The sequence below is a fragment of the Thermobia domestica genome, chromosome 9 (assembly GCF_964235325.1).
Source record: "Thermobia domestica chromosome 9, izTheDome1.hap1.1, whole genome shotgun sequence".
Taxonomy (NCBI): Eukaryota; Metazoa; Arthropoda; class Insecta; order Zygentoma; family Lepismatidae; genus Thermobia; species Thermobia domestica.
In genome coordinates this window covers 71,710,632-71,724,765 of record NC_137462.1, presented here as the reverse complement: position 1 = coordinate 71,724,765, position 14,134 = coordinate 71,710,632, and the positions used below count along the sequence as shown (strand labels likewise).

At 35.4% G+C, this 14,134-nt stretch overlaps 1 protein-coding gene across 3 annotated transcripts in view; it reads right to left on the bottom strand.

Annotated features, from left to right (window-relative positions):
- The window catches only part of LOC145694739 (scoloptoxin SSD14-like), a 142,392-nt gene that overhangs the window by 51,220 nt on the left and 77,038 nt on the right, over nt 1–14,134 (bottom strand). For all 3 annotated transcript variants that reach the window (XM_081771324.1, XM_081771322.1, XM_081771323.1), the window contains exons 4-5: nt 7,335–7,555; nt 5,084–5,276 (exon numbers count right to left, since the gene is read on the bottom strand). In XM_081771324.1, the coding sequence (XP_081627450.1) occupies nt 5,084–5,276; nt 7,335–7,555 (414 nt within the window). The remainder of the gene's footprint in view (nt 1–5,083; nt 5,277–7,334; nt 7,556–14,134) is intronic.

Here is a 14,134-nt window from a genome sequence, read left to right as displayed (position 1 = left end):
GATTTTTTTCAGCTTCTAAATTAACTGAACATACAGGGTATCTCTAAATTCCCCTAACATAGGGTAACTCTTATCAGTTACAACAAAATGTAAGAGGAAAAACAGTCTTCAAACATGTTTTCAATCTAAAGTGAAGGATTTTTTTTTTTTAATTGGACGAGCCGTTTGGGCTGTACACTCTTTATGCGCCCAATGTTAAATGAAAATGCAACGTTGCCATTTGCCTGGATCCACAACATGATAGATGAAGTTACCGTTTGCAATGGGGCCTGGCATCGACACGTTAGCGTAAACGATATTAAGTTCATTCACGTATGTTGTTTTTCCAGGTAAATGGCAACGTAGCATTTTCATTTAACATTGGACGCATAAAGAGTGTACAACCCAAACGGCTCGTCCGATTTAAAAGAATCCTTTACTTTAGATTGAAAACATCATATCTGAAGACTGTTTATCCTCTTACATTTTGTTGTAAATCTGATAATAACAGAGTTACCCTATCTCAGGGGTCTTTTGAGACACCTTGTATAATTCCTATATTTTAATCAACTTTTAAAACAATTAATGATAATTCATTTCATACAAGTGCGTTATCGATAGTTATAGATCAACAGTTAGGTAAGTAGGTTAATGAGGGTATCGAGGTTCGAATAAAAGCTTCAGTTCCGAGCGTAGCTCTGGAACACACAGTGTTTAAAACCGGACTGGCATTAAATGATTCAATTAGTACTACAAGTAGTCTGATATATGGGGCCTAAGTGGATATTTAAGCTTTGTCTCAATATAGCCTCACTTCTACAATTACTAAGATCTAGAAAGGACTGGGTTCGTTCCTCAGCTTTTAAGTCCATATCACAATCTATGAATATATTGAAAATAGGATCTCAAAGTCCTGTGGCCAAAGTTCTAGTGTTTACTAGCCCAGCGAAAAGATTGAAGAATAGTGGTATCAACATTCTAACATAGCATTGAACTAAATTCACATATATAAATCACCTGCTACCTTGGATGTCCATAGTGTCTCATAAGATTTTATATTAACATGCACATATAAATAATGTTTTATCTAGATATGATATCTGAATCTAGATAATCATAAATTTTCTATTGTATGAATATTGAAAAGCATTATGAATTTCACATATCATTTGTGATCTATATTTGCTAGTTTTTTCGTAATGAATTAGCCCTTCTTATTTTGACGATCCACTTGTCACAAAAACTACAGTCATTTCCATTACTTGGACACAATAAAAATTCTAATACTAGATAAACCTTGATTCGTTCTTGTTCCGTTCAGTACATGGCGTCCACTACTCTTTACCCATGATGTGCAATTCCAAGTTCGTGTGTTAGTGTGCGTGACTTGTATATTCACCTGAACAAAGGTGAGAGAAAAAACACTTAGTTTACATCAGAAGAATGGCTACAAAATCTAAACGATGAAAATGCACAAAATTTCATTGGCATGCGAGAAAATTCCAAAACTTTTAAAAAGAAAGAAATGTGAATTATTAATTCTGAACAGTAATAATAAAGAAATTTGGGATAATTATAAAGATATCGACGAATTTAAGAAAGGCTATCAACCTCACGCTTATATATTGAAGAAAGAGGATGGAATAATTCTCATGGATACATATAGTATTTTGAATAGGTGGAAAGATTTATTTGACGCAGTGAAAAAATAATATTCGTAGAGAAAGTAAAAGAAAGCAGCAGAACTAGGTTCCAGAGCCTAACCGAAGAGAAATGGACATTGCAACGAAAAAATTAATCCCAAATTTTCAGATGTAGAGAAAATTTACGCTGAGTTAATTTTACCTGGCGAGGAAAAATTATGGTACACGAACTCACGTTCCTCATATGGAACAAGGAGGAATTGTCACAAGAGTATTTGGTCTAGGAATTAATTCGTGCGGGTGGACAAGAGATGGCGCAACGAACGGAGCGTCCCACAGTTCCGTGTATCCACACGTGTTGCAAACCCCTGTCATCGCGTATCGTTCGTAGTATAGGGCAGTGGATTAAAGCGTCAACAACACCAGTTTGTAGTTAAGTGAACATGGCGCAATTTGTGCCTGATAAAGTGTTTTTGCGGGGTGTCCTGCTGCATTACTTTAACATGCAGAAAAGTGCGACTGAAAGTCATCGTATTTTGGTGGAAGTGTATGGTGACCATGCTCTAGCTGAGCGAACGTGTCAGAAGTGGTTTGCACGGTTTAGAAGTGGTGATTTCGGCTTGGCAGACCAAGAGCGAGCTGGACAGCCAAAAAAATTTCAAGACGAAGAATTGACAGCATTGCTCGAGCAGGATTCGTGTCAAACGCAGGAACAACTTGCAGCAGCATTAGGCGTTGATCAAACAACAGTCTCCAAACGCTTGAAAGCCATGGGAATGATTCAAAAGATGTCACATTGGGTTCCACATGAATTGAAAGACAGACGTTGAAAGACGAAAAACCATTTGCGAATTGCTGCTTCAACGACAGAGCAGAAAGGGGTTTCTGCATCGAATTATTACGGGTGATGAGAAGTGGATCCATTACGAGAACCCTAAACGAAAAAAGGCCTGGGTGAAACCAGGTGAACCAGGTCCATCACAACCAAAACGAGATATTCACTGTGTAAAGGTTATGCTGTGCATATGGTGGGATATGAAAGGTGTGGTGTACTATGAGCTGCTGCAACCGGGTGAAACTATGAATGGAGAACGTTATCGACGACAATTAATGCGTTTGAAGCAAGCTCTGGCCAGAACACGACCAGAATGGGAGAACAGACATGATAAACTTATTGTTCAACATGATAACACTCGCCCACATGTCGCAAAACCGGTCAAAACCTATTTAGAAAATGTCGGATGGGAAGTTTTACCCCACCCGCCGTATTCACCAGACGTTGCTCCTTCGGACTACTACTTGTTCGATTGCATGAACAACGATTTGATTGGACAGCGGTTTACTTCTTCAGAAGATATCGAAACATGGGTCTCTGACTGGATCGCTTCCAAGGATGAGGACTTCTTTCGCCACAGAATCCGTACATTGCCTGACAGATGGGCGAAAGTGGTGGCTAGCGATGGACAATATTTTTCTTAAGGTATGTATGTATTTTGTGTTTGTACTACAGCTTCAATGTGTGCGTACCAACCGCACGAATTAATTCCTAGACCAAATAGAAAACAGTAATTGTTCTAAATTCACAAGAAAGGCGACAAAACTGATTGTAAGACTGACTATGGAGGTCATTCTTTATAAGCATTCTATAAAATTCTCAAACATGAAGTTAAGATGATTGACTCTATACGCAGATGAAATTATTGCAGATTATGAGTGCGGATTTACGCGAAATCGACCAATCGATTTGATAAATATTTACCATTTATCAAATATTCAAGAGGAAATTGGAATACAACATCCGTTACATGAATTATTTATTGATTTCAGCAAGGATTATGACAGCAGAAAACATTGTACAACATTCTTACCCGGCTTTGTTTATCAGAAAAGCTAGTTACATTAAGATGTGCTTAAATGAATCCCAACGTAAGGTCTGAGGAGGTAAATACTTGTTCACGAACTTTCGCATCAAGGGCTGAAAGAAGGTGATGTGTTGTCGCTATTATTGTTAATTTTGTTCTGAAATACGCTATAAAGAAATTTAAAGGTAACAGCCAGGGTCTAAAGCTGAATAGTACTCACCAGATTATGGTCCTATATGTTAATGATGTTAATCTGAAAGATGATATGAGGATAATCGAAGGATGTGCAGGCAGGGGCGTCATTTAGGGGGAGCAGGGAGGGGCATTTGCCCCCCCCCCCCTGAGTTTGAGATGTATATAGATTTTATCAATAGAATAATAGTAAATCAGTGAAAAACGCGAAATTTTACTTATATCAAGGGGTCTTGCCCCCTCAAACAAAATCTGAAATGACGGTCCTGTGTGCAGGAGTTGTATTAAACTCTATAGGGACATGGCTTTAGAAGTAAATGCAGAGACAGCCAAATACAAACAAATTCGCCGTGACTAAGTTATGGCTACTTCAAAGTTATCAAGTAATACTTTTGACAAAGGAGACACTTTCAAACATCTAGAATCAAGATTAATAGACCAAAACCATACAAAGATATTAAATGCCGACTGAAAGCACGGAATTACTGTTATTATCTAGTCAAAATTTTTGTCTTTGCGAATTCTGTCGAAGTATTTGAAACTTAAAATACATAAAACGATAATTATATTTATACCTATTGTGCTGTATCGTTGCGAAACATGGTCGCTTACTTCGAGGAAAGAATGCAGACAAAATGTTTTGAAAATAAAGTCCTGAGGCAAATATTTGGATCCGAAAGAGGTGCAAATGGCGGAAACGAGGAACTGTATAATTTATGTATTTTACGTAACATAGTTAGTTATTAAGTCTAGAAGGTTCAGGGTGGCAGGTCATATAACAATAATGAAATAAAGTAGGAACACTTTTAAAAGTTAACTGGAAACCAAATTTAAAAAGAGCCACTAGGAAGATTCAGACGCAGATGGCAGAAAATACAAGGGCGGATTTCACAAAAATAGGAATACAAGGTAGAAACAGTTAAAGACAGTTCAATGGAAAGCTTTTGTAAATACAAGATTGAAACTATGGGATCCATAGGCCATTTAATTAATTTACTACTACTACTACTACTACTACCTCTAATAATAATAATAATAATAATAATAATAATAATAATAATAATAATAATAATAATAATAATAATAAACTATAGATATTTTTCACCTAAAGTGATGCTATAGAAGACATATATGTAGCGTGGAAGAAAGTGCATTACAGTGAGTGATTATTTTGAAAGAAGTTATCTACCGTTATGGTTCATTAGGTACGTTGACGTATATACGAGAAACTAGTTATATCATGATTGGTTCTCTCAAAATAACATACAATTTCTTTTAATAACCACTTGGTTGAACATGTTAATACACTGATAGTAACTTATCCTTTTCAGTGTAAGGAATTTTTTTTTTTTATACAATATTGCATAAGATTACTTTTTATTTTTTTGTTTTGCGATGACGTCTTACCGTATTGTATCACTTTTTTTGATAAGGTGTTCGTAATCCTTGATTTTCTTAGCAAAGTAACCAGAGACTGTTATTCCTTCTCGACAGAGCTGAATGGTTGGTTCAATAAGCTCCCTCCACGGGAGATTTCCAAACCACCTGTGGGCTTCCCAATATCCTTTTAGTTCTCCAGGAACCGCCACCGCTAAGCCACCTACAAAAGTATAGCAACTTTAACTATTACTTACAGACAACATTACGCGAAATTATTAATTCTTTACAATATTTTACATTAGAATTTGCTAATATTGAACTTGGCCATCGAAGGAAGATCGACTATATCATATTTCTATTGTTCATAAAAAGTGACATTTAGCTTTTCATATTCACTCTTGGCTAGTGATAAATTGAACATCTCCCATTGAAATTTGTGCTCGTGAAGCGTGTTTATAGATATATTGATGATAAAGTAATACATTTTATACAATAGAAGATATCTTAAGAATATAAACGGACATGCAATTTCTAGTTAGGCCTATGATAATCTTATTATATTAGTAGATTTTACGTCTTATGCCCATATTTTTAGCTTACATTTATTTTTATTTGCAATGTGTTTGTAAATATTTTAGTCCACATTAGATTGATTTTACACAAACCTACCTGTCATTAAAAACAAGAAAAAAGGTTTCTAATGCTAAATCTATTCGCACGAAGCTAACTAAAAGTCACCAGTTCTTACATATACGGTGTTTAGGGAATAAACCGACAAACTTCGCATACATGATTAGGACTTCAATACAAGAAAAGACTTATCTGCGACTTTGGTCGGAGAATCCTAATTACGAAGATGAGGTGAACTTAAGGTAATTAGTAGAATTGGACCCATCTCTTTAATTATGCGTTTCCGAGCAAAGCCCCAGACATTTTTCTTGTTTCAGGTCTTGAAACATACATGCCAAATTCGTCGGGTTATTCAAGGAACACCCTGTACCAGGAAATAAGATACCTTGATAACTATGTATATTATTTACGACAAAAGATTACGTACAAAGAAAAATCTTCAAGGGTTGAAAACTAAATAAATAAATGAAAAATAATCACACAGGCTCAATAAAATGGCATTCATCTCTGGGACGAAGGAATATATTGGTTGAATGATAGACAATGTGATTTTGTGCTGGAAAACTTTTTTTTCTTTCTTCTTTTAGAGGTAGAATGTTAACAAGCCTCTTATTTTAAAGGGTATAGCTGAAACTAACTAAATGTTCCACATGATTTCACTCCCAAACTTTGAAACTGGAGGAAAAATATAAATTTTCACAAATTAAATTTGAGATCTCCATATCGCAACACCATTGACTCTTTTCAGAGTCGTTAAAATTATTTAATTCTACGTTTCAAACAACAGAATTCACTCTTGTCAAGTAGCTTTTCATTCAACTAAGGAACGCTCTAATGCAAGTTCCTTTGTAACTACCTGGTTAGTGTATGCTCCTCTGGCGTGGGAGACCCGCATTAGATTCTCGGAGAGGGTTCATGTGGTTCGGGATCAAACGTTAAGCTCTCGATCCATGTCTCATATAGCCTCGTTGCTGGAAGGGACACTAAACTTCGATCCAACCATTAAAAGCTTTAGTGCATGAAATATCGCCTATCAGAAGAGAGTATGCCTTATACAACTACTACTGACAAGTCCGTCAGTAGATACATTTAATATACATAAAAACTCGTATCGAACATAAGTAAAGAATGTACAAAAATAATAATTATTAATGGTAATTGTAAAATAAGATTGGGTAAATTATGAAGCACCTTGTGTATCAAAATGAAAACATTTTAAGATGTGTACATTTAACCTGGATACAGTTATAATTCATACCGAGTTCATTTAAAAATAACTTTCAACTATCGTAAGAGTATGTCAGCAATGCTCGAATTAATTATTTACGTTAAAATCCTTCGATATAAAGTAATATTGAACGAGTGAAATTTCACGAGTTTGAATAAACCTAGCTCTATATTTCATAGCTTCCAAAACGTTGTGAAAAATTAGCAATTTTAACATGTGTGCAGATTTAGCAAAATCCTCAGTCCATCTCAAATAATAATTACGTTAACCATTAGGAATAACATCTAGGAAAATACTTAACAGAGATTAATAGAGATCGCATACATTAACATGTCAGTATCTTTCCTAGACGATCTCTATCCTAAAAGGAAATACGAGAACAGACAAGAGGAAGAAAGCAACAACTAAGAAATGACTTACCTCGTTGTGACAGGGTAGAATTTCCACTAAACATATCTACTGTAGCTTTGGAAGGCGCAGTTTCTCTTGCATTCAAAGTAATTGCAGACCGATTATGTCTTGTGTAAATGGTCATAAGAAATCCTCCTCCAATACCCATGCTCTGAGGACACGTCACACCCTCGCAAAATAAGGTTGCTATAGCTGCATCCACGGCAGATCCATTCTTCATTAAGATATTTCTATAAGTAGATTTGATCTAATTACTATATAATCAATATTGTTGAAGATTTCTATTGCTACTCCTATTCTTACTTTTATTTCCTCTTCAGATTTTAATCTTCACTCACCATTACCGCCTGGAAGCCGAAGAAAACATATAATTTACAAGAAAGAAAAACGAAGAAATTTCCTAACTGTTAAAGAATTAAATGTTATTGAAAGTGGGCTGTTTTTAAGAGCAATTAGTAGGAAATACACCTTTTTATACAAAGAAATTTATACAGCAGAACAGATTTTGATATTTGAGCAACCTTTTCTCACATTGTAGGGAGGAAATTAGTATTTTTGAATGATAATTCGTTGAAGTGTCCTTAGAATCAAGTAATAAAACTAACAGTATTGATTTTACTGAATCCGGAAATAGTAAACTGTCAGTATTTACAAGTAGTATGCGTGAAGGAGTATGTATGTGTCATCTGGAAACAACAAATATAGTCTGGTGATTAACAGTGTATTGTACTAGATAGAGAGTTCGTAAGTAAATAAGTTCCAGCAAAATGAAAATGTCTATTATAACTTGCAAGAAATGACAAAACATTTTAGCGCCACAAAAGTTAGTTTTGTTTGATTTTCTCAAAAAACTACGCATGGTAAATCTTCATTAAGCATTTTATTTTGTTGAGGTCGATGCGATCTACCGACTGATATGTCTTAAATTTAGACAATGTATTAGTTAATGTTAAACAAAAGTTAGAATTTACGAGTTAATGTTAATATTAGGATATAACTCCTTAACTATATTATGTCTTGTTAGTCTCAAAATAAAAAAGCTTAACAAGAGTGTATTTCAGTAAGTCATATGGTTCTTGTATTGGTTTAATTTAAGAAGTCAGATTCTCTCAATTTTCTCAGAAACTACGCACGAGGTTTTACACTGAGGCATATCAGTTTATTCACCTCAATAAGGCCTAGCGATTAATTTACGTCAGATTTCCATAAAATTTCTTCCATAGACGATGCCCTACGACCTCAACATATCCTCGCTAAATTTGCTGATTGGTGAAACTTGGAATGTAAAACTGAACCCTCAAAAATGCTTCACTCTTAGTATTTCTTTGAAGAAAAATAAAATTTACCGTAAATATGGTATTAATAACAGTCCTGTTGAAAGAGTTGCAACACATCAAGATCTCAGAGTATTATTCGATGAAAAACTGACATTCGCTGATCACATCACTGTTACCGTAAAGAGTGCTATGAGAATACTGGGTATTCTTTATAGATTTACTGAAATTCGATCACCCAGTATTTTCTTCAAAGCTTTTGTATCTCCTAAAATTGAATATTATTCAGCGATATGGAATATGGCCTGTGCTTTAAACTTATTCCGTTTTGATTCTGTTCTTTAGGTTTCCTTTGCCACACATTTTATTATATATATATATATACTAGCAGCGTTCACCCCGCTTCGCTGCGGTCACCCCGGAACGCAATAAACTTTGTTACTTAGATAATTTTTACTTTTTCGCTTTCAAGTGATATGATAAAAACCATAGAAGATTGCAGTAAATGTTAACATTATATCGCCTGTCATTTATGTTAACCCGCCCCGCTTCGCTGCGGTCACCCCCGAACGCAATAAACTTTGTTACTTAGATAATTTTTACTTTTTCGCTTTCAAGTGATATGATAAAAACCATTATAACGCCTGTCATTTATGTTAACCCGCCGAGTGACACGGTCATGCGGGTTGCATATAAATACGTTTATTTTTATACCTATGATGAACTAACAAAGGATTTGTACGTAATGGACACCTGAATGGTCAATTATCTCAAGACACTGGTAATTGAAAATTAAAGTGATATGATAAAAACCATCTAGGGTCCAAATCCTAATAACCCCCTAAAAATAAAAGAAATTGGTTCAGCCGTATTAGCGTGATGAGCGGACAAAGGATTTGTACGTTCTCTTTTTTATATATATATATATATATATATATATATAGCTATTGTTTTTTCTTATATACTTTGTTACATTGTTTCAGTGTAAAATGGACTTAAATCTGTATCTGAAACCTTTATTAATAAATAAATAAATAGATGTTTGGACATTTTTTTCTGTTAAACGACTAATGATATTGTAGAATTTCAACATTTGTATTTTGTCATTCCTTTTATACCTAAAGTTTCTTAGAGCTCCTTCGTGGCTAAGCGGTTAGTGTACGCGCCTTTGATGTGGAAGACCTGTGTTCGATTCCCGGCGGGAGCTCTTGTGGTTCAGATTCCACGTTAATCAGTAGGTCCCGTCTCATATAGCCTTGCTGCTGAAAGATACATTACACTGAAAATCAACTCAACTAAAATTCCTTAATTTTATGACTGCAGTAGGATATTATAAAAACAGGTCAACGACTTCTGTAAAAGAAATGAACACTCTCTCTTATTGAAATTTACATTATAATTTATTATTTTTGTTTATACTTATACAAAAGAATCACCTAGGTATAGAAGCGAGAAATCACAATAAATATTACATTTTCAAATATTACTGTGAGCGAGTCTAGTACGAGAAAAGGTATCCGAGCTTAAAAACAATGACCTACTATAACTTGCTCTCTTAATAAACGTATAATTATTAACCGAACGTTTATTGGTAAAGCGTGAGATATAATTTGATACCTCCACAATGCACGATTCATTCAATCTGATATGCAGATTTCAACACTTCCGCATTAGAGCTACAAGGATCTATAAAGCACAAGTACGATCCGCCACTGAAATTGTGAAACATGTAATTTGTAATACATGTACTGTGTCCTTCAAAATGGTTACGTTTGCTCTCTTTAAAAGCAAATTAAGTTCTTCCAAAATTTATAGATATCTTCAGTTTGTTAGTAAAATAAATATTTGCTGAAATCAACGTTTTATCTATACCAGTCAAGGGGCTAATCTGAGACTGTACACACGGCCTTCGAGAAACCTTGGATAAATTTACCTTTTTCTTTCTTTTTTTGTAAGTACAGTACCTTATCTGACCTTAATAGTTGTTTCCAAATCTCTTAAATGTAGATGGTATTTTTCAAGTTTGTTCTGTCGATCGATTTTAAAGTATATAGGGAGGGAGATCAAAAGTAGGTGAACAATTTATTATTTTCAGATAATCAGGTCTGAAAATTATATTTTTTATGTTTATTATTTATCAGGTAACCGTGGTAATTTAATAATCAACCAACGGAAGTTGATAATCAAATGCTGCAAGATAGAGAATGCTGAAAAGTTTCGACGGAAATGGGCTACACCTCCATCAAGTAGACTAAGAATTTAAAGACTACCCAATAAATTTGATTAAACTAACTCCATTTGTCATACGCCAAAGAGCAGTCGACCGGTCAGTGTTACTACCGAGGACAATGAAATGTTGGTCGATCAGACATTTATGCAAAGCCCAAAAAAGTGAAAGAGGAGTGCTGCTCGTGAATTAGACATTTTCCGAGGATCTTCGGCACGTTTGATGCAACTTCTAGATTTGAAAATGTGTCGACCAAAAGCACTTCAAGGATTATTAAAAGAGGATTCAGATCCCCAATTACAATTCTACGAGGTAATGTTGAATGCAGAAAAACAAAGTGATGGTATCATTCGAAAACTATAATTGTCAGACGAAGCAAATTTTAAACTTTCAAGTTGTTAATAGTAACTGCATCACGCAACAGGAAAATTCCTATGTAACACTCGAACAACAATTTAATCAATCTGAGGTCACAAAATTTGGGCGAACCGTTCATGTAAAAGGGTCATTAGGTATTATTTTAATGCAACTATTACCCACAACTCGTTTTACAATTACAGCAACAACATAATAAAGACTACTTCTATTCACAGCAAGATGAAGCTCATTCCCACTATGCAATAACGGTAAACAAGTTTCTTGACAACGAATTATCTAATCGTTGAATAGGTAGGTGACGAGGATCAGCTGAATAGCCACTGATCAGACCTTAACTGCAATGGACTACTTTTGGGGTATTGTCAAAGATAAATATTTTTGAGGAAATCGTAATATTGATAATATAACTAATTTCATAAGAGAATTATGTTTGACTGTGTGCTTGAGTGTAGTAACTAGTGTTCAGAAATGCGTAAATATTGAAAACCGGCACTGTAAGAACCTCAGATATTGTACTTAATTGTAATCCCTATATCATTCTGATTGTGACCTTACAAAGTTGCCGATTTTTCATAATCAAGAACTCATTACATAAAACATAACTACTAACAAAGAAAAGAGTTCTTAGGTATACCAGGCATGTACAAGTTGGAACAGGGAGTGCGCCAACTACAGAGGACTTACTGGCGTTCAGGGCCGTACGGGACAATGTACATTTTTCGTAAGAATTGAATACCTATATTCAATTTATAAAATCGTTCATCGTACACTAATATCACAGAAACATAAAAACTGTATACCATTTTAGTGGAACACTTGACCAGTCTGCCAATGTTCGGTGGTACGTTCCAATGAGGATGGTATTTTCAACAAGGACATCAGTTATCCAAGAAAAAGACTTTCAGCTCAGTTTAAGACATTACGTAAGAAATTGATTTTCAATAACAAGTTAGGCGATCTGGATTAAAGGGCTCAGTGGGTCGGAGGTGGCCCTAGGGTCGGCTGTTGCACGTGGCTGAAATTGCACAACCAGCGAGGACTCGCAAAGCGGGGAAAGGACCGAAGTTGTGTTTTAGTTGGTACCACTATTCGGAAACGCGCCACAGGTTCATGATCTTCCGTGACTTTGTTGTATCAAGTAAACATTGTTCACTACCTCTACGACAATTAGAGAGCTGTATTGTTTATTTTCGGTCTTTTCGACCCAGTGCGAGTTCTCGCGTCACAACGTTGTACAATCTTTTTCTGATTGTGTAAAACATTTACCGGGACCCATTCGTCAAGGTCGAAATGTTGAGACTATTGGAATCCTGGAACTTATTTTTTCCGGATGATGTTCTTGAGAAAATAGTACACTATACCAATATTTAAATTAATAGGCATAGAAAATAATTTTCTAGAGAACGATATGCTAAATATCAAGATTTTCCAGAACTAAAAGCTCTCATTGGTCTCCTTTATTTGGCTGGTCTTTTGAAATATAATCATACCAATCTGAAGAACCTATGGGATACTGATGGGACAGGAGTAGAAAGGTTCACACTGAGCATGTCCCTGAGCAGGGGCGGATCCAGAGGGGGGCGATCGGGGCGATCGCCCCCCCACAAGAGGAAACTTTCTTATTTTATATATAAATAAACCCATCCATAACAAGTTTGGAGCTCTTAAAAGTAGCAGTATTACCGCCGACCGCCCCCCCCAGAAGTCCGTCCTGGATCCGCCCCTGTCCCTGAGCAGGTTTCAATTTCTGTTTTCGGCATTGCGCTTTGACGATGTCACAAACCGTGAAGAAAGGAAAAGTTTGGACAACCTAGCGGCTATCAGAGAATAATTTGACGGATTTGTAGAAAGGTACAAGGGAAAATTACTCACCAAGTGAATGTCAAATATTGAATCCTTTGAAGCCTTTTGTGAGAAATGCAAATTTAGGCACTATATTCCAAACAAGCCCACCAAATACGACTTGAAATTATTTGTGCTCGCAGACTCTCGTACGTTTTACTCATACAATATTAAATTGTACAATGGTAAGCAGTCCAATGGCCCCTTTCAAGTTGATAACAGCGCCAAGAGTATAGTTGAAAGACTGATCCAGCCCATTTATAATGGTGGACGTAATATAACAACCGACAACGGACCACGTACATACCTCTCGCAAAAGCACTTCTAATAGATCACAATTTAACTTTCGTGGGTATTCTTCGCAACAAAAAAGGTAAGGATGATAAGGATACATCCATTTAAATAAATTAAATCAAAGGCAATCTTTTGTATACTCTTAACAATAAAATAAGCACTTTCTACGTGTTACAATATGTTTTATTAGAATCGGTCTAAAAGACCAGTGCGAGTTCTCGCGTTATAAAAATAGTGCGAGTTCTCCCGGGTTAAAGGGCTCAGTGGGTCGGAGGTGGCCCGAGGGTCGGCTGTTGCATGTGGCTGAAATTGCACAGCCCTGTTTTTTTTTTTTCTTTCTTAGTTTGGATATAAACTAAAGTAAAACTGGACAAAGCAACGTTGCTATCAATAAGAGAATTAAAAAAAAAAAAAAACATTTAATGGTTGCAAATATTTATTTTGATTTAAATATTAATTCTCACTAACCTGTCAACAACTTCTAAATCTTAGAGAACGAACTGTCAACAAAAATATGAATTAGGTACTGAATCTTCAATTCCGTTAACAGAAAAACAATTCATTATGTATGGCTTAAGTCTAAATAGAAGTTATTCGAAACTATTTCCAGATATCCTTACGTCATTATGCATATACCTTGATTGGCTAAGCATTTGTATCAGCATTCTTCATTCGCCATTCATTCTCGATTGAAGAATGGGTTGGTATAACTCCTACAACTCCCATTTTTTTCTGGACATACACAGATCAAAGCACACTCTCGGATTATTATGATGTACATTACCAAATCAAGA